Here is a 21939-nt window from a genome sequence, read left to right as displayed (position 1 = left end):
CTATCCTAGATTAAACTCCATAGATGTCTCCATATTTTTTGATCTAAAACTACAAATTAAAAGCAAATATGGAGTTTAGAGGTTTTTTTCCGACAGCGATGATATGTTGTACTTTTATTGTGCTATTTGCTAGACACAGAAGTCTTCTGTGTTTGCGTAAGCAGTTAAACTAGAGCTTGAGGGAATTGAATGGCCCTTCAATCCTGATCATTTGGAAGTCATATGGGCTATAAATAGATTAGTTAGCTGTACAAGAATATGTGTATAGAGGAAGTGTATTGAAAAGTGACATTTCACTCTGAGGCACTGCTAAGTCATGGGAGGGGATGGGGGTCAACGCTAGTGTTTTGTATGTGTGTGTGTGTGTCTTTTGTGTGTGTGTGTGAACATGATTGTTTATGTGTGTGTATCCTTTACCTGTGTGTGTGTCTTTGTAGTTCATTAGGTGTGGAAGAAAGGGCTCTTTTGCATCCCAGATCCTACCCCTCTTTGATAGGCTTTGATTCATTGCTTTGATTCATGGCTGGGCTGGGGTCTAAAAATAGGAGGTGGGAAAAGAGTGAGGGGGGGAGGGAAGAAGGGAGGGAGGGAGGTAGAGGTACGGGACTGCACAGCACGGCATCATGGGTCTCCAGAGACACACTAACACATGGATACAGCTCCATTCTCCCTCCTTTTTCCCTATCAACTCATGCACCTTTCTTTCTTTTTCTCCCTCATTCTCTCTCTCTTTCTATCTTACGCTTGTTTCTCCTTATCAACTCTTGCCGCTCTCCTTTCTCTCTCTCTCTCTCTCTCTCTCTCTCTCTCTCTCTCTCTCTCTCTCTCTCTCTCTCTCTCTATCTCTCTGTGTACACTATCAACACTTCCAACTACTTCCACCAATATAAAATCTGTCTCCTCTTCTTGCTACTGTTTTCTCTAATATTTTTCTCTCGCCTTCCTCCCCTCTTCCCAAACTTCCCTCCCTCCCTCCACCTATCAACTCTCACTTCTCGCTCTCCTCTACCTGTCCCTTCCTCTTTCCCTGACCCCTCAATGCTCCCCCTCCTCCTCCTCCTCCCCTCTCTTCCCTGTCCTCATCCCCAGCACTAGTGTTGCACGTTGGCAAACACATTAGAACCACACGGTGAGAGAGGCAGGACTGCACAACATCCAGACAGAGAGAGAGATAGATAGAGAAAAGGAGAAACATAGAGACAGTGAGGGACAAAGAGAAGGACAGACAGAAGAGAGAGAAACATACCATATTTTTGACACCTGGATTTTCTGTCCTCTTTCACTACTATCCTGTGCGTGCGTGTGTTTATGTTTACACACCCCACTCTGGCAGAAGTCGCACACACTCACACTCACAGCATCCAGATGCCTGTCTCTAAGGTACTGTACACACTCTTTGTGCTTCCTATTTCTAAGGTCAGGTACCATACACCTGCAGGTCTGTGTTTTGGTAGCGTTAGCAGAGATTAAAGTTATGGTGTGTGTGTGTGTGTGTGTGTGTGGGTGGGTGCGTAGCGTTCCGGAATGTCACTGCATTATATTATTGTTGCATGTTTCAGCTGCTATCGTATTCCTAATGCTTTTCTAATTCTTTAGTGACACTTCTGTTATGGTTTTCATTTTTTATTTGGCTTCGCTGCTGGTTGGCTATCAAATTCCTTTTCTCATTATGGGATGTTTTTTTTTTTATGATACCAAATCTATTTAACGTAATATCTGCAAACAATTTTTTTTGACCTAATATCATATTTCTCTCTCTTTGAAAGGAATGACTGCCCGCAATTTCATAGTGAAATGGAATTTATGTACGTGTAGTGTATGTGATTGAGTCACTGCTGAAGGTGCTGTCAACTGCAACAGTGGTGTTAGTTAGTTAGTTTATTCCCACTACACAGAGCAGCTGGTGTCAGGAGAAGTACAGCAGGTGAGTGTGTGAATGGGAGAAATAGACTGTTCTCGATGGTGTCAAATGAAGAAATGGAGGTTAGAGAGAGGTGTGAGTGTATTTGTGCGTGAGAGAGTAAGAGTTCAATATTGTTTGTTTGTAGTATGTGTTTTGTGAGAGAGAGAGAAATAGAAAAGGAGGCAAAGAGATAGATAGTTTGTGTGTGTGTGAGTGAGTGAGTGAGTGAGTGAGTGTGTGTGTGTGTGTGTGTGTGTGTGTGTGTGTGTGTGTGTGTGTGTGTGTGTTTTGCATGTGTGTTTGCGCTTGCTTGTGAATGTGTACATTTTTTACAAGGTATTTTTATGAGAAATTGTTATGATTTCCAGGGGCCAGTTTTTCAAAAGTTATCTGGATTTCGCCTATCGGATAAGATTAAATGTCAGGATTAAACATTAGGGATTTTGTAATCCAATCTCACCTTCAATCAGGATTAAATTATATTTTTGTATTTTTCAAAACTCAAAGGTAGTGATTAGAATCGGAAAATCTGGATTATCTTCATCCCACCGGAAGGATGGTAGCTTTATTCATTTAGGTTACTCATCTCTGTTTGCCTTTGACAGTTTAGAAGTAGTACCAGAACTTGTCCAGTAGATGGCAAGCTGTAGGCCTGTTCAAAGCACTACATTTTACATTTGAGTCATTTAGCAGACGCTCTTATCAAGAGAGACTTACAGTTAGTGCATTCATCTTAAGATAGCTAGGTGGGACAACCAACTATCACAGTCATAGTGAGTCCATTTATCCTCAATAAAGGTGCTATCAGCAAAGTCTGAGCTAGTAAGGGGGAAAACAAGTCTAGTGCGAGTGTTAGTTCACTAAACATACAGATACTGTGATCTTGATATTGTGGTATCTGGATCAGAATGATATTATCCCATTATTTTCTGAAAAACAGGCTCAAAAACTGCCAGATTGATCTGATCCTGGTCAGCAAAAAAGAGGATTACAGAATACAGATCGTTCTGATCTAGATAAAACGTTTTGAAAAACTGACCCCAGGAGTGTCAGGTTGACAGAATTAATTTAGCATCCTATGTTATTGAATTAGGCTTTCGCAAAGAGGCCATATATACCCTTCCAGTTTCAACAAAACACATTGCGGGTTCTTAAAAGAGTTGCCAAATAAGTCATGTGTATTAAATAAACTCCATGCACGGGTATAGGAATATACTGCATACTATAGGCCAGGGTTATTAAAGTTCCAGAGCCTGCTGCTTTTCAGTTCTACCTGATAATTAATTGCACCCACCTGGTGTCCCAGGTCTAAAACAGTCCCTGATTAGAGGGTAAGAATGAAAAAAACAGTGGAATTGGCTTCGAGGTCCCGATTTGAATCGAGGGCTATAGGCTATGTGTTCTTACAGTAGCCTCCAACCACTACTGCACAGACACAGGCAGACACCGACACACACGCAGGCACGAGGCAGTTACACAGGCACACACACACACAATAACCCCAACAAAGCACATTTCGTTGGTCCCACTCACTGTCACAGTCAGGTTACGATGGAGCCGAGAGCCCCTCCTGTCTCAGTGTGCTCTGTCATCTGAAGCTGTTGAGATGAAAAGGACATGAGAGAAGAGAAGCGAGAGAGAAGGGAGAGGGAGCAGATGTTGCCTAAAGCACAGTCAAGCATACTGAGCAGTGAATAGACATAGGGGGTTATGATCAGCTGTTGGGATCGGCTTTTATTCAGTTGTTTGCTATTGTACTGTACACAGAAATGCTCTTTATTAGGTTATATTGTACATCTGTTAGCTGCATGTTGTTCTCTGTTTGGTGCCCTGTTTCTAGTCTCATGACTTGTCTCATGAGGAGGAGAGAGAGCGAGAGGGAGGGAGGGAGGGAGGGAGGGATGGAGGGAGAGAGAGAGAGAGAGAGAGAGAGAGAGAGAGAGAGAGAGAGAGAGAGAGAGAGAGAGAGAGAGAGAGAGAGAGAGAGAGAGAGAGAGAGAGAGAGAGAGAGAGAGAGAGAGAGAGAGAGAGAGAGAGAGAGAGAGAGAGAGAGAGAGAGAGAGAGGACAACCTAAGACAATTAACAACAACGACAAATGGTAAAAAAAACAGCACAACAGAAACCAGCTCAATGTAATTGAAGAATCCATATAATCTAACCACTTCTGGAAAAATTGGAACACACTAAACAAACAACAATACGAAGAACTATCTATCCAAAATGGCCCTATATCAAAGAAAAAACTGCAAAAACATATAAATGATCAATTGCAAGTCATAGAATCAGCTATTAAAGACTACCAGAACCCACTGGATTCTCCAATTACATTATATTTATTATTTGTATTTTATTTTTTGTATTTTATTTTATTTTAGCAGCTACTCTTCCTGGGGTCCAATCACAATTACGTACAGTGCATTCGGAAAGTTTTCAGACCCCTTGACTTTTTCCACATTTTGTTACATTACAGCCTCATTCTAAAATCGATTAAATAAAACAATTATCATCAGTCTACACACAATACCCCATAATGACAAAGTGAAAAATTATTTTTTGCATTTTTATTTAGCAAAACAGAAATACCTTATTTACATAAGTATTCAGACACTTTGCTATGAGACTCGAAATTGAGCTCAGGTGCATCCTGTTTCCACAACTTGATTGGAGTCCACCTGTGGTAAATTCAATTGATTGGACATGATTTGAAAAGGCACACACCTGTCTATATAAGATCCCACAGTTGACAGTGCATGTCAGAGCATAAACCAAGCAGTAAGGTCGAAGGAATGGTCCGTAGAGCTCCGAGACAGGATGGTGTCGAGGCACAGATTTGGGGAAGGGTACCAAAAAATGTCTGCAGTTTCAACAAAAATGTCTGCAGCATTGAAGGTCCCCAAGAACACAGTGGCCTCCATCATTCTTAAATGGAAGAAGTTTGGTACCACCAAGACTCTTCCTAGAGCTGGCCGCCCGGCCAAAATGAGCCATCGGGGGAGAAGGGCCTTGGTCAGGGAAGTGACCAAGAAACTGATGGTCACTCTGACAGAACTCCAGAGTTCCTCTGAGGAGATGGGAGAACCTTCCAGAAGGACAACCATCTCTGCAGCACTCCACCAATCAGGCCTTTATTGTAGAGTGGCCAGGTGGAAGCCACTCCTCAGTAAAAGGCACATGACAGACCGCTTGGAGATTGTTCTACAGCTGCACCATCGAGAGCATCCTGACCGGTTGCATAACTGCCTGGTATGGCAACTGCTATGCATAGTCACTTTACCCCTACCTACAGTACATGTACAAATTACCTTGACTAACCTGTACCCCCAGACATTGACTCGGTACCGGTCATTGTTGGTTAAGGGGTTGTAAGTAAACGTTTCACGGTAAGGTCTACACCTGTTGTTTTCGGCGCATGTGACAAATATAGTTTGATTTGATTTGGGGTGAATGTTCACCTTCCAACACGACAACGACCCTAAGCACATATACAAGACAACACAGTAGTGGCTTCGGGACAATTCTCTGAATGTCCTTGAGTGGCCCAGCCAGAGCCCAGACTTGAACCTGATTGAACATCTCTGGAGAGACCTGAAAATAGCTGTGCAGCGACGCACCCAATCCAACCTGACAGAGCTTGAGCTGATCTGCAGAGAAACTCCCCAAATACAGGTGTACCAAGCTTGTAGCGTCATACCCAAGAAGACTCGAGGCTGCCGAAGGTGCTTCAACAAAATACTGAGTAAAGGGTCTGAATACTTATGTAAATGTAATCTTTAAGTTTTATATTTTTTATAAATTTGCAAAAATTTATAAAAAACTGTTTTTGCTTCGTCATTATGGGGTATTGTTTGTAGATTGATGAAAAAAAAAATCAATTTTAGAATAAGGCTATAACGTAACAAAATGTGGAAAACGTTAGGGGGTCTGAATACTTTCTGAATGCACTGTACGTACAATAAAACAATACGTAACACAACATAATATTACACATTTCTATCATAACATATCTACAATCCAAAATCAATAATAGAGCAAAATAATAATATTAAAAATGTATGTGTGTGTAGAGTGTGTTAGCACGTGTTTGCTGTCTGTGTGCCTCTGTGTGTGTGTCTCTTCACAGTCTGTGCTGTTCCTTAAGGTATAGTTTTATCTGTTTTGTAAATCTGATTTTACTGCTTGAATGAGTTACATGATGTGGAATAAGGTTCCATGTAGTCATGGCTTTATGTAGTACTGTGCGTTTCCCGTAGTCTGTCATGGACTTGGGGACTGTATAGAGACCTCTTGTGGGGTATGTATGGGTGTCTGTTCACTTAAACAGACAGTTCAGTGATTTCAACATGTCAATACCTCTCACAAAGACAAACAGTGATGCAGTCAATCTGTCCTCCACCCAGAGCCAGGAGAGATTGACATGCTGGCTCTCCGTGCACATCTAAGGCCGTGCTACTCTGTTCTGGCCCAATTGTAATTAGCCTATTTCTCTCTTTGTGGCACTTGACCATATAGCTGGACAGTAGTACAGGTGTGACAGAAATTGGGCCTGTAGTCCTTGTTTTGTTGATAGCGATGTCAAGAAAGCAGAGCAACATTTTACTACGGACAGACATCTCCCCATCTTAGCTACTGTTGTATCAATATGTTTTGAATGTTACAGTTTACAATCCAGGGTTACACCAACCAGTTTAACCTCCTCAACTTGCTCAATTTCCACATTATTCATTGCAAGATTTAGTTGAGGTTTAGGGTTAAGTGACTGATTTGTCCTGAATACAATACTTTTACACTAACGTTCAAAAGTTTGGGGTCACTTAGAAATGTCCTTGAATAGGAAATACATTAAATGAGTTTGAATAGGAAATATAGCAAAATGAATAGGAAATGTAGTCATTGACAAGGTTAGAAATAATGATTTTTAATTGATATAATAATTGTGTCCTTCAAACTTTGCTTTCGTCAAAGAATCCTCCATTTGCAGCAATTACAGCCTTGCAGACCTTTGTCATTCTAGTTGTCAATTTGTTGAGGTAATCTGAAGAGATTTCACCCCATGCTTCCTGAAGCACCTCCCACAAGTTGGATTGGCTTGATGGGCACTTCTTACGTACCATACGGTCAAGCTGCTCCCACAACAGCTCAATAGGTTTGAGATCCGGTGACTGTGCCGGCCACTCCATTATAGACAGAATACCAGCTGACTGCTTCTTCCCTAAATAGTTATTGCATAGTTTGGAGCTGTGCTTTGGGTCATTGTCCTGTTGTAGGAGGAAATTGACTCCAATCGAGAGCCGTCCACAGGGTATGGCATGGCATTGCAAAATGGAGTGATAGCCTTCCTTCTTCAAGATCCCTTTTACCCTGTACAAATCTCCCACTTTACCACCACCAAAGCACCCCCAGACCATCACATTGCCTCCACCATGCTTGACAGATGGCAACAAGCACTCCTCCAGCATCTTTTCATTTGGTCTGCATCTCACAAATGTTCTTCTTTGTGATCCTAGCACCTCAAACTTCGATTCGTCTGTCCATAACAGTTTTTTCCAATCTTCCTCTGTCCAGTGTCTGTGTTCTTCTGCCCATCTTAATCTTTTCTTTTTATTGGCCAGTCTGAGATTTGCAAATAAATTCATTAAAAATCCTACAATGTGATTTTCTCAAATTTTTTTTCTCAATTTGTCTGTCATAGTTGACGTGTACCTATGATGAAAATTACAGATCTCTCTCATCTTTTTAAGTGGGAGAACTTGCACAATTGGTGACTGACTAAATACTTTTTTTCCCCACTGTATGTTTTTCCAGCAGCATTAGATTATGATCGATAATGTAAAAAGATGCACTGCAGCCTAACAAAATCATCAGTCATTTGTGTAAATTGAATGCCCATCCAATTTGTCAGATCCAGGTGGCTTGTTATTGTTGATAGACAACAATCATTTTTTCACCTTTTCCACACTTACTTTACTGAATTCAAAATTGCAATGCTTGCCTTTCATAATTTGGTCAGTTATGTATGGATGTGTAGGTTCAGAATTTGTTATCATGTCATGCCTAAATTTGCTAATATTGCCAATGAAAACAAAAGTAGTTGGCAATACCAGTGGGTTTTGTGATGAATGAGCCATCTGATTCAATGAATGATGGGGCTGAGTTCGCCTTTTTGCCCAACATTTCATTTAAGGTGCTCCAAAGCTTTATAGCTTTACATTCTTCATATCATTTATTTTTGTTTCATAGGTAGTTTCTTCTTCTTTTTGTTAAATGTAGTCACATGATATCTCAGTTTATAATACATTTGCCAATCAGCTGTGCAGCCAGACATATTTGCAATTTTTTTGCCTCATCCCTCTCAAACACACAATTTCACAATTCCTCCTCAATCCACAGGGATCTAACCATTTTTAGTCATTTTCTTAATGGGTTCATGCTTATTAGTAACTGGAATAAGCAATTTCATAAATGCTTCAAGTGCAGCGTCAGGATGTTCCTCATTACACACATCAGACCAACAAATATTTTTCATATCTGCAATATAGGAATCATTGCAAAACTTCTTGCATGATCGCTTGTACACTATTTTAGGTCCAGTGTTTGGAACTTTAGTTTTCATAGATATGGCTATTATATTATGATCACTACATCCGATGGGTGTGGATACTGCTTTAAAGCAGATTTCTGCAGCATTATTAAACATGTGGTCAATACAAGTGGATGATTTAGTTAATGTTCTGTTTGTAAATAGGTTGACTGATAACCTGAACCAGGTTGCAGGCACTTGTTACAGTTTGAAGCTTTTTATTGAGTGGACAGCTTGATGAAAGCCAGTCAATATTTAGGTCGCCCAGAAAATATGCGACTCTGTTGATATCACATACATTATCAAACATTTCACACATGCTGTATTATCCTGATACTGACTGTCAGCGCTTGGTGGTCTATAGCATCTTCCCACAAGAATAGGTTGAAGCCGGTGAACCTGTAGCCATATTACTTCAACAGCATTTCTCTAAGCTTTACAGAAATATGACTCTGAATATAGACAGCAATACCTCCTCCATTGGCATTCCTGTATCTTCTGTAGATGTTATAACCATACAGTATATTGCTACCACTGTATCATCAAAGGAATTATGCTTTCTGCAGCACCCGGGCTCACCCTACTAGAATCTGAAGTCAAATGTCTACTGTTTGCTGATGATCTGGTGATTCTGTCCCCAACCAAGGGGAGGCACCTAGATCTTCTGCACAGATTATGTCAGACCTGGGTCCTAACAGTGAATCGCAGTAAAAAATAAATAATCCAGTTGCCATGACCACAAATACAAATTCCATCTAGACATCGTTGCCCTAGAGCACACAAAAAACTATACCTACCTCGGCCTAAACATCAGCACCACAGGTAGCTGTAGCTAGGTTGTGAGGTCTGGGGTCTGCTCACCAACCAAGAATTCGCAAAATGGGACAATCACCAAATTGAGACTCTGCATACAGACTTCTGTAAAAACATCCTCTGTATACAATGTAAAACACCAAATAATGCATGCAGAGCAGAATTAGGACGATACCTGCTAATGATGAAAATCCAGAAAAGAGGCGCTAAATTCTAAACCACCTAAAAGGGAGTGATTTTCTAACCTTTCATAACAAAGCCATCACCTATAGCGAGATGAACCTCTGTTCACAAACAGACCCCACAGAGCCCCAGGACAGCAACACAATTAGACCCAACCAAATCATGACAAAAGTAAAAGATAATTACTTGACACATTGGAAAGAATTAACCAAAAAACAAAGCAAACTGGAATACTATTTGGCCTTTAACAGAGAGTAACCAGCGGCATAATACCTGACCCAAAATGAAGGAAAGCTTTGACTGTGTACAGACTCAGTGAGCATAGCCTTGCTATTGAGAAAGGCAGACCTGGCTCTTGAGAGAAGACAGGCTATGTGCCCACTGCCTACAAAATGAGGTGGAAACTGAGTTGCACTTCCTAACCTCCTGCCAAATGTATGACCATATTAGAGACACATATTTACCTCAGATTACACAGACCCACAAATAATTCGAAAACAAATCCAATTTGCATAAACTCCCATATCTATTAGGTGAAATACCACAGTGTGCCATCACAGCAACAATATGTGTGACCTGTTGCAACAAGAAAAGGGCAACCAGTGAAGCACAAACACTATTGTAAACATAAACTATATTTATCTGTATATTTATTTTCCATTTCCTATTTGCACATTGTTACAACAGTGTACATAGCCATATTATAACATTTGAAATATCTCTATTCTTTTGAAACTTTTGTGTGTTCATTTCAGATAGTTTATTTCACTTTTGTTTATTATCTATTCCACTTGCTTTGGCAATATAAACATGTTTCCCATGCCAATAAAGAATTGAAATGAGAGAGAGAGCGAGAGAGAGAGAGAGGTTTCCTCTGTTTCTCTCTTCTTTAGCCCTGGTATCTCTTCTTATTCCCATGTCCATGTCTCAGAGAGGTGATCACTGGGCTGTGTGTCTGTGTACATCTGCCTAACGCTTGTGTATTGTATTATTTTGCCTTTCATGGTCAAGTATAATCAAAGCTACTGTATGTGTATGTGTGTGTTAGAAAAGTTGAGGGCGGTATAGTGATGAATGCTAATGGTTCTGTGTGCACAGCGCCTTGATGTCTTGTCCAGGGATGGGCTGGGGGGGGACACACTTCTTGGGTGTACACATACAGACATAGACACACCCATACACACACACACACTTCTTCCTCTCCCTAGTCCTCTCGTCCTCTTTCTTTATCTCCTCCCCCTCCTCCTCCCTCTTTCTCTCTATCTCTTGTTGTGGTTGCACTGCTGGATGGGAGTCTCCCTACAAATCCCACAGGGCATTCTCTCTCTCCTTCTCTCCGTTCAGCTCGGCAACAGAGGCTCAGTTCCTGCACTCCTCTAACTCACACTGACGGACGCACACAGCCCTGGAACACAACACACACACACACTCACACACACTCACCCTGACACACACACCGTCAACACACACACACACCGCTGGCCGATTGACTGCGAGGAGAGTGGGCCACTTTACCAGGGATGTGAAGGAGGAGTGCCTGTCTCTGTTTATTGGACTATAACTGGGGATTTCTCACTACAGGTGAAGTCTATAAAGATATACTATCTCCATATTGACACCCACCCACACACTGTATAGGTGTCTGTAGCTTTTAATACATAGAGGGAAATACTTCAGTGTATTTATGAGCTAGCCTAATGTTGAATGCGTGGGGGTTGTTTTTGATGCTTTTGTTTTTATTGCTGGTGTTCTTTGTTGGAGGAAGATAGGGAGTGGTTTTATTTGCCTTACCAAAGAAGCGAAATAATGAAAGATGAGGTGACAGAAGGCAATATCACTTCAGGGCATCAGGTTTGGATGACCCACGTTTTATTATCTACTTTTATGATGTTTCGTTTTGTCTTCTTTCTTTCTTTCTTTCTTTCTTTCTTTCTTTCTTTCTTTCTTTCTTTCTTTATGTGTCTGAACAAGTTAGTTGAACATTTGCTAAAATACTAAAATTATTCTCAGAGTATTTAAATCATTTCAAATGCAGATAGAAAAATCAGGTTGTGACTTGGTTTGCCTTCTCTTTCTCTGTACTGTTATCTGAGGCTGGGAATCACAGAAGTGATTGATTAATCTGCATCGGCTCATCTCAGAGGATCGTCATCATTTCACAGATCTATGAACGTGTAAAGCCATCACAGCTCTGTATAAAGCCAGAGATCAGGAAAAGAGAAAGAGAGAATAGAGAGATCATGGAGAAACAGAGAGAACAGAGAGCTCATGGAGAAACAGAAAGAACAGAGAGATCATGGAGAAAGAGAGAGAACAGAGAGATCATGGAGAAAAAGACAGAACAGAAATATCATAGAGAAAGAGAGAGAACAGAGAGATCATGGAGAAAGATAGAGAACAGAGAGATAATGGTGAAAGAGAGAGAACAGAGAGATCATGGAGAAAGAGAGAGAACAGAGAGATCATGGTGAAAGAGAGAGAACAGAGAGATCATGGCGAAAGAGAGAGAACAGAGAGATCATGGAGAAAGAGAGAGAACCGAGAGATCATGGAGAAAGAGAGAGAACAGAGAGATCATGGAGAAAGAGAAAGAAAGAGAGATCATGGAGAAAGAGAGAGAACAGAGAGATCATGGAGAAAGAGAGAGAACAGAGAGATCATGGAGAAAGAGAGAGAACAGAGAGATCACAGAGAACAGAGAGGTCATGGAGAAAGAGAGAGAACAGAGAGGTCATGGAGAAAGAGAGAGAACAGAGAGATGGAGAAAGAGAGAGAACAGAGAGATCATGGAGAAAGAGAGAGAACAGAGAGGTCATGGAGAAAGAGAGAGAACAGAGAGATCATGGAGAAAGAGAGAGAACAGAGCAAAGGGAGAGGGAAAAAACAAGGAACACACTAGGGAGAAAACGTTCTCTATTTTTTGTCTTGTTAAGATCTCGCTGGCTGGTGTGTATGTGTGTGTGTGTGTATGTGCGTCTGTGTGTACATTTGCGCATTAGCAACCAGTGATCACACATCTTCTGTCAACAGTTCAGCAGCGTACTGACCTATTAGCACAGGAATAGCTAATAGTGTGCATGTCACAAGGAAGTCATGAGGAACGTCTGTCAACATGTTTGTCGTGTGTTGCAATGAGGAGAGGGTGAGTTTACAAGTTTATCTACTGAGACAGAGGGAAGCAGGAATATACAGTATACACTACCATTAAAAAGTTTGGACACACCTACTCATTCAAGGGTTTTTCTTTATTTTTACTATTTTCTACGTTGTAGAATAATAGTGAAGACATCAAAACTATGAAATAACACATATGGAATCATGTAGTAACCCAAAAAGTGTTAAACAAATCAAAATATATTTTATATTTCAGATTCTTCAAATAGCCACCCTTTGCCTTGATGACAGCTTTGCACACTCTTGGCATTCTCTCAACCAGCTTCACCTGGAATGCTTTTCCAACAGTCTTGAAGGAGTTCCCACATATGCTGAGCACAAACCAGATGGGATGGTGTATCGCTGCAGAATGCTGCGGTAGCCATGCTGGTTAAGTGTGCCTTGAATTCTAAATAAATCACGGACAGTGTCACCAGCAAAACACCCCCACACATACGAAGATCATCCGTTCACCCACACCGCGTCTCACAAAGACACGGCGGTTGGAACCAAAAATCTCCAATTTGGACTCAAGACCAAAGGACAAATTTCCACCAGTCTAATGTCCATTGCTTGTGTTTCTTGGCCCAAGCAGGTCTCTTCTTCTTATTGGTGTCCTTTAGTAGTGGTTTCTTTGCAGCAATTCGACCATGAAGGCCTGATTCACACAGTCTCCTCTGAACAGTTGATGTTGAGATGTGTCTGTGACTTGAACTCTGTGAAGCATTTATTTGGGCTGCAATTTCTGAGGCTGGTAACTCTAATGAACTTATCCTCTGCAGCAGAGTTAACTCTGGGTCTTCCATTCCTGTGGCGGTCCTCATGAGAGCCAATTTCATCATAGCGCTTGATGGTTTTTGAGACTGCACTTGAAGAAACGTTCAAAGTTCTTGAAATGTTCCGTATTGACTGACCTTCATGTCTTAAAGTAATGATGGACTGTTGTTTCTCTTTGGTTGTTTGAGCTGTTCTTGCCATAATATGGACTTGGTCTTTTACCAAATAGAGCTATCTTCTGTATACCCCCCTACCTTGTCACAACACAACTGATTGGCTCAAACACATTAAGGAGGAAAGAAATTCCACAAATTAACTTTTAAGAAGGCACACCTGTTAATTGAAATGCATTCCAGGTGACTACCTCATGAAGCTGGTTGAGAGAATGCCAAGAGTGTGCAAAGCTGTCATCAAGGCAAAGGGTGGCTATTTGAAGAATCTCAGATATAAACACACTCACAATCCATACTTACCAACTTTCAAGATGGATACAGATAAGTACAGAAACAGACACACATAAGTGGGCACAGCATGAGATAGGATAGCAAGAGATAGAGAGAGAGCTCAGAAAAATAGGAGATACACACCCAGATGGGGTGTAAAGGAAATGAGGTCTGTTATGTGGGACATTATTACATCTGCAGCGTTATCCATCAATCTTACCTCCCCCTCTCTTCTCCTCTCCCCCTCTCTCCTTCTCTCCCACGTCTCCTCCCTTCATCGCCCTCTGTCTCCCCCTGCCCTCTGTCCTCCTCGATCAAATATCAATAGACACTACGACCCCTCGCTCCCTCCCTTCTGTCTCTCTCTCGCTCTCTCTCTCTCTCTCTCTCTCTCTCTCTTTCTCTCTCCCTCTCTCCTTCATTCTGGCTGGTGTCATTGTGTTATGTGTCTGTGGAGGGGAATATCAATGGCTTTTACACACAAACACACACTGCTGCTAGAGGAGACTATCTAGGCAGTGTTGTAGGCTGGAGGTGATTATCAGTGTGTCCCTCAGAGTCTGCCCGGCCCTCTGCATAAATAAGATGTTTGTTTAATGCTGAGGCCACCTGTGAGGCAGACACACAAATACACACACAAGATGTCTATCTCTCTGTGAGACACACACACAAATGTGCAAGCACACACGGACACACACACACACACACACACACACACAAATGCTGCAGCGGTCACATCGACTTTGCCCGGGGAAGTCACACAGCTAGCCAGCTAGCCCCATAATCACGTCACTGACATTCTCCCTCTGACCTTCCGCTGGGATTGATAATGTCTTTGAACATGAACCTTGACCTCCAGAGATGGGCTGTCATATCAAGTGGCGTTATAAAATGTGACTTTGTAAGGCCCCCTAATACAGCGATAGACTGCTGGGGTGATATTTTTTCGTTACTGTTCAATTTTTCATTACCTCAGCCAGGAAGGAGACGAGGAGGAGATTGTTGGAAAAAAACAGCCCCTTGTTGAACTTAAATATTAATGAAAATAGACTTTCTTTTAATAAATCTTATAACCGATGCCCCTAGGTCCCCATTGCTATTAAAGTGACTGATATTGTGTCGCTCCAGTGAGATATTGAATGGACCGCTGTGTTTTCCTGTTTATTGCTGTAATATTTCCCCCATGTCATATAATGGTTTGTATATGATGTTCTTTACCTTTGCTCCCCCTTTGCAGAGGGGAAGATACCTCAAGGGAAAAGCAAATGTAATCAACTAATAATAGAACTGCAGCTACAAGACAGAGTACACACATATAGAGATATGAGTAGTAACAAGCATATTGAGGAGAGTAGATTCTCCTTCTACATGGCTAAACAACTTTAATTCTGTTTATAGCTCAATTAATAGGAGCTGTTTTATGGGAACACTTTTACATCCTGTTTTTCTTTGCTCTACACCTTTTTTTCGTCCGCTCCCTCGTTCTGTCCATTCCTCTTCTCCGTTGTTTTGCTCTTTCGCTTGATTACAAAGGAGGGCCTTGACATGTAAACGATCATCCCTCTGTCCTTTGAGCGAAGGGATGGGCGGAGGAGGGTGGCCATGCATGTGATGTGGCCACTCAGTAATCATCATCTATTGCCTAGCCCTTTATTAACCGATGTTGATGTGATAGTGAGCAGTCATAGTCCTCTACAAATCCATACTCATAATTTCGTGTCCTGTAGAGCAATTGCTTGAGCTTTGCTTGAAACATATGTAAATTGAACCAATCAAGGAGAGATTCTAAGTTTAAAGGCTGGGACCTCAAATTATAATCTAATGATGTAAATGATAGTGGTGCTAAGCAAGCAGATTGGATTTGGAAGCTAAATGATGACATTTGTTTGCTGGATGTCCTCTGTTCCTGGAATGGTTGATTAGATATTTCACATGAAAGCAATGATGTGGCTGTTTAGTGTGTGTGTGTGAGTTAATTGGGAGAGGCAGGAGGTAGGAGTGGGGAGATACCTCCACCATGCTACCCAAGATCCCTCACCCTTTGCTCTTTGCGCCACTCCATACACAGTTGTGGTTTGAGGGGGCGATTGGTGTGAGGGCCACGTTTGTGTCTTTGTCGCTGTGTGTAGCAGCACTGTTCACACAGCAGTCCCACAGCAAAGCTAATGTTCCTTAACCTATCACATTTGATGCAGAGCTATGTGTGTGTGTGTGTGTGTGTGTGTGTGTGTGTGTGTGTGTGTGTGTGTGTGTGTGTGTGTGTTTGCGTGTGTGTGTTTGTATGTGTATGTGTGGTGTGGAGATGAATCCCCCTCTTAGTGATCTCTCAGAGGGCCACTAATATGCTCTCTAATTCATGCTGCTTCAACGGAAGATGAGACATGAGGACCACATGATAACACAGTGGTGTGTTAAACTAGACACAGCCCCCGTCAGAGAAAGGTGACTTCTGAGAACCTTGGGTTTATTGACACATAGCAACCCCAATTCTCAGAGATGTGAGATATGAGGACATTGGTGTATTAGCTAAACACACACACACCCTTCAGAGATTGATAAAAGGAGGACACGGGTGATTTGACACATCATGGCTTAAGAGGACACACTGTTCTGTTCTATAGCATTTCCCCCCTGTATGTCTTTGGATTGCAGGGTCCTATAAGCTCAGTCACAGTAGACCTTCACAAAATAAGAGAGGCTCCTCTGTGACATCAGAGTGAAGTGACTTGAAGCGTGTGACCAACATAAGATCAGGTCCTGTTCAAATATTTAGAAGAAAATCCTATTTTCCTCCCTTCCTTAAAGGCAATCACTAATCTTATCTAACATGACTTGGTGGTTGAAAGCTAATCAATGGAACCATTTGTTTCACGTTAGGTCAGTGACACTGTAACTTCGGGGAAAGGAGGAAGATAAGATGACTTTTCAAAGTATCAAAAAAGTTCAGTGCTTCTTCTGTCTTGCTAGGGATAAGAATGAGAGAAGAAGAAAACTAAGAGGGGGAAGAGAGAGCAATAGACAGAGAGACGGAGAGATACAGAGACACAGAGAGAGGGATAGTTTGTAATTGAAGGAGGGTCTAATGGTTTTCTCTTGTTCTCTCAAACTGCCCTGGGCTTCTATGATAGCAGGAAGAAGCAGCCCCAGCTAAGTGTTTCTCAACCCAATTACCCAGCGCCATCCTTTGAAGCCTTATGTTCTTAGTCTACTTCCTCTTTCCCCCTCTTTCCCCTATCATTCTCTCTCCTAAATCTAACATTCTATCTCCACTACTTTTCCTCTCTCTTTTCGTAATTGTTGCTCTGTTTCTCCAGCAGCATCAGTGAGGCAGGCGGGTTATTAGCCACTGGTGTGCTGCAGTGTGCTTCCCCTCAGGCGGTGGTTAGGGTGTTACCTGAGAGCTCTGGTGCCTGGTGGGCTGAGCTTCCTAGAGAGTTGCATCAAACATGCTAGCATCAGACTTCTTTAGAGCTAGATCAGACAGAGAGCCAGAGAGAGAGTGAGAGAGAGCAGGGCACTTATGTCCATATCTCTCCATAACATTGCCTATGTTCCAGCTTTGTACGAAACTGACCTATTATACCGATAAAGTTAATTGAATTGCATTGTATTATATTGATGGAGGGACAGAATATACTCTGAGAGGAGCTCAACCACGGTACAGAGAGAGAGGGGGAGAGCGAGGGAGGGGGAGAGAAATAGAAAGAGAGAAAAGAGAATAGCACAGGGTCGTGGGCAGGACAATGTTCCTCAAGAGCTCAACAATGCACACCTGCCTTAAGGGGGGTCTACTGTCTCCATGGTAACCCCCATGAGGTCAGAGGTGAATGGTGATGCATCCCCAGGCTGGCTGTCTCTTCCTGGCTATAGGCTCCATTGTGTAATGGCCTGAGATAAGAGGCTACACGGTTGTTAGCCTGCCCTAATGCTGTTAACACTTGTGTAAGCAATTCTATCCACAGGAAAGCCGAGATGGCCATTTTCAGACATTTAGCTCCCTCACTATTCCTCCCTCCCCATCTCTCCCCCTCTTGTTGTCCACTCTCCTTTCATATTTCTAATGTCCTTTTTCCCCTGCTCTCCCTCTCGCTCCTCTTTTCTCCTCCCCTCTCTTCTTCTGCTACTCTCTTTTCTTTCTTTCCTTCTTTCTTCCCCTACTCCTCCTCTCCTCCCTGGGCTCTCATCATCCGCCCATCCCATCTCGTGTTTCCATTCAGCTCCTGTGATCTACACTGGGTCAGTAATGGAGCTGGTGCTATTGGTCTGATTGTGAAATGTTAATCATTGATGACCTACCTGTGCTCCTCTCCTCTCCTCCCCTCCCCAGACCCCTCCCCAATCCTCTACCCAGTCCTCTCCTCTCACGGAAACACAGAGAGCTTTTAGCCCATCAAGGGTAGCTCTCATTCATCCTCCTCGCTCACTGCTCTCAACCTCTGCCCCCTCTGCTTTCACATCAGCCAGGGGAGAGAAGGAGAGAGTAATGACTTCTTAGCCAACGGCCATAAAACACATGACAGGGCTGGACAACGCTGAAATGAATTAGGATGAGTTGTGGTTTTGTGGTCGGGTGTTTGGACCGTTGTTCTTTTCATGGCCGTTCACTGGACGTGGATATTTTCTTGCGGATGACACTTGGAAGGCATTTTGTGTGTGTGTGTGTATATGAATGTGGGTGTGTGTGTGACCCAGTATGGTAGCAGATGGCTGTGTTAGGCTGGGCTCTGAGATGAAACATGTGTATCTGACAGGACAGGTGGCTCCTTTGTGTCTCCTGCCATATCTCTACTGGACAGGGGGGCAGAAGAAGGGAGTGTGTGTGAGAGAGAGAGAGAGAGAGAGAGAGAGAGAGAAGACAACCTGCATTACATATGAATTACCATGGTTTAATAGAACTTTATAAGCAAACTTTGAATCATACTATTTCAAATCTTACCTTCACACACAAATATTCACAAATACAGTATTTTATTCTCAAGCTGTTCATTGGGTATGTTTAAAACATGAAAGGGTCAGAGCAAGGACTATTGAGGCTAATAAGAATACTGTGGTTGTTTGATTACAATCAGAAGAATTGTGGATGTTTTTTTCCTTGACATCCAATCTGATTATGGGGGGGGGGGGAGTATAGAGAGAGAGAGAGAGAGAGAGAGAGAGAGAGAGAGAGAGAGAGAGAGAGAGAGAGAGAGAGAGAGAGAGAGAGAGAGAGAGAGAGAGAGAGAGAGAGAGAGAGAGAGAGAGAGAGAGAGAGAGAGAGAGAGAGAGAGAGAGAGAGAGAGAGAGAGAGAGAGAGAGAGAGAGAGAGAGAGAGAGAGAGAGAGAGAGAGAGAGAGAGAGAGAGAGAGAGAGAGAGAGAGAGGGAAAGAAAAGAGAAGGAGGAGTGTTTAAAAATAAATAAAAGTCCTCTGTTCTCCATCCTGTTTTTCTTCTTGCTACCCTGTCTCTTATGAAAGTGCAATTCACTCTAAAAATAGCATCCCCGTCATCAGGAACCTTTGCCCCAGGGGCTCGGGGCTGGGGCGGAGGGCGGGAGAGTTTAGAGCGGGGGACAGGGAGGGTAAGTGAGGGTGAGAGGGCGGTAGGTCTCGAGTGAGCATGGGCTGTGTACGTATATGGACAGATGTTGTCTTGTGACTGCATGTGTGTTCCAGACTGTCTTCCTAAATGCCTGGTTAAGACATGCTCCTACGCTAAGTCTAGCAGAGAGAGAGAGAGAGAGAGAGAGAGAGAGAGAGAGAGAGAGAGAGAGAGAGAGAGAGAGAGAGAGAGAGAGAGAGAGAGAGAGAGAGAGAGAGAGAGAGAGAGAGAGAGAGAGAGAGAGAGAGAGAGAGAGAGAGAGAGAGAGAGAGAGAGAGAGAGAGAGAGAGAGAGAGAGAGAGAGAGAGAGAGAGAGAGAGACGGGGGGGAGGGGGTCAGGACCATATTGGGAGAGGAAGAGGGATAAAACACTTCTGTCTAATCTGCTTAGTTTGTGGTATGAGCACTCAATCAAAGCCTGAACTACCCAAAGATTACCTCCACGTACATATCATAGACTTGGTATGGTATTTGTGCTTTCAACGGTGTAGAGAGGGACTAAAGCAGTGTATTGATATATAGAGAAGGCGACACACGATTTGGGTTTGATTACGTAGCTATTAGCCAGGGCTGGTTCCAGGCATTCGCAGTTGCTTAGGGCTGCTAGGGGGCCCTTTTTTAGGAACTCAGTCAGGGTCTCAACTTACTATTGAGAGTAAGAATAGTAGAATAACCAGGTGCAATTTTGAAATTTGGTTGTGCATCAGCAGTTTTTCTCTTGTTATGTCAGTCACTGACAGTCACTCTATTAGCCATGTCAGCTAACAATTTTTAGATTGGTAGTTAGTCTATCCAGCCATAAACTCGTAGTAATCATGACCGATTACCGACTGGGCACGCAGGGCACGTGCCCAGGGGCCCTGACCTCCAGGGGCCCCCATTGACTTTGTTAGTCATTCTCACTCAGATATCATATTAACATGGCGTTGCAAAATGTGTAGAATTGCAGGAAATTAGGTTTAAAACTGCAAACATTTCTCTCCGCCCCATGGCAAAATCAGCCTGGTCACTAGAAACAGCCATCGATTTCAGACGTTTGAAAAGATCCCGAGGACGTTGATATATGCCTTCCTCGGCGCTCACCAAAATTTTTTAAAATAAAGATTGCACAGCACTGGGCACAAACTCATGAGGCTTGGAGCCAGAGTGTGCTGCTAAGACCACTGCGCCTCGCCATTTTGTTAGACGCACCAATGAAATTGGCCAACACTTTGGCTCTGACAGAATCTGTTCAAGCTTTCTACACACAAGGACAGACAGAGAGGTAAAACAATCAGCTGAATAATAACTATGTGTGATGTAGTGCCGTAATGGGCTTGCCTTGTATAGTATAGCTCCCTCAGCAGAGTTCAACACCAGAAGACAGACAATTCGGAGGGGAGGGGGTTCAAGGGCAAGGGTGGATAAAACAGAGCCGGGTGAACGAAGGTATAGGGGAATATTAATGGAGAAGAGATGGTGGGGACATGATAGTGGAGATGGAGGGTTTCAGATATACTCAGTGGGGTTTGAGCCAAGAGGGTCTATGGAAGACATGTTTGTTTTCCTCCACATTGCTCCCTCCCGTCTGTCCCAGAGGCCCTGAGGTGGTTGAGCCAGAGTGTGTCTGTGTGACACCAGACAGCAAGATAATGTACCAGGAATGTGTCTGAACAAGCAGAGCTGCTGCTGGAAAGCTGAGCTGTGTGTGTGTGTGTGTGTGTGTGTGTGTGTGTGTGTGTGTGTGTGTGTGTGTGTGTGTGTGTGTGTGTGTGTGTGTGTGTGTGTGTGTGTGTGTGTGTGTGTGTGTGTGCGTGTGTGCGTGCGTGCGTGCGTCAAACAGGCTGTATCAATCTCATCATCATGCACACACACACACACGTGGCCTCTGTTTCCTGCCTAAAATCAACAATCCTCCACATACAACCAGAATCACTGGCTTCTCCAATCACTGTTGATAGTTGGTATGGAGCCATTAGTCTCTCAGGCACGGAACACACTAACAGGTCAATAGGATTGGAATGGATTGCTGTCAATAAGAGGTCAGGAGCAAAGATTGAGATCAGGCCTGGTCTTGGTATACAGTGAGGGAAAAAAGTATTTGATCCCCTGCTGATTTTGTACGTTTGCCCACTGACAAAGATTTGATCAGTCTATAATTTTAATGGTAGGTTTATTTGAACAGTGAGAGACAGAATAACAACAACAAAATCCAGAAAAACGCATGTCAAAAATGTTATAAATTGATTTGCATTTTAATGAGGGAAATAAGTATTTGACCCCCTCTCAATCAGAAAGATTTCTGGCTCCCAGATGTCTTTTATACAGGTAACGAGCTGAGATTAGGAGCACACTCTTAAAGGGAGTGCTCCTAATCTCAGCTTGTTACCTGTATAAAAGACACCTGTCCACAGAAGCAATCAATCAATCAGATTCCAAACTCTCCACCATGGCCAAGACCAAAGAGCTCTCCAAGGATGTCAGGGACAAGATTGTAGACCTACACAAGGCTGGAATGGGCTACAAGACCATC

At 42.8% G+C, this 21939-nt stretch overlaps 1 protein-coding gene across 7 annotated transcripts in view; it reads left to right on the top strand.

The window, feature by feature from the left end:
* LOC121582493 (regulator of G-protein signaling 3) overlaps nucleotides 1–21939 on the top strand; it is a 211445-nt gene that overhangs the window by 111768 nt on the left and 77738 nt on the right. The window contains exon 1 of one of the 7 annotated variants that reach the window (XM_041898316.2): nucleotides 1297–1380. The exons of 5 other annotated variants lie outside the window; for them this stretch is intronic. In XM_041898316.2, coding sequence (XP_041754250.1) covers nucleotides 1309–1380 — 72 coding nt within the window. In that variant the 5' untranslated portion in view covers nucleotides 1297–1308. Of the gene's footprint in view, nucleotides 1–1296; nucleotides 1381–10811; nucleotides 11059–21939 lie in introns of those variants that run through there. One more of the 7 variants, XM_041898317.2, reaches the window with a different exon arrangement.

The sequence above is a fragment of the Coregonus clupeaformis genome, chromosome 15 (genome assembly GCF_020615455.1).
Source record: "Coregonus clupeaformis isolate EN_2021a chromosome 15, ASM2061545v1, whole genome shotgun sequence".
In the NCBI taxonomy this organism is placed as follows: Eukaryota; Metazoa; Chordata; class Actinopteri; order Salmoniformes; family Salmonidae; genus Coregonus; species Coregonus clupeaformis.
This window is presented reverse-complemented; position numbering and strand designations above follow the sequence as displayed.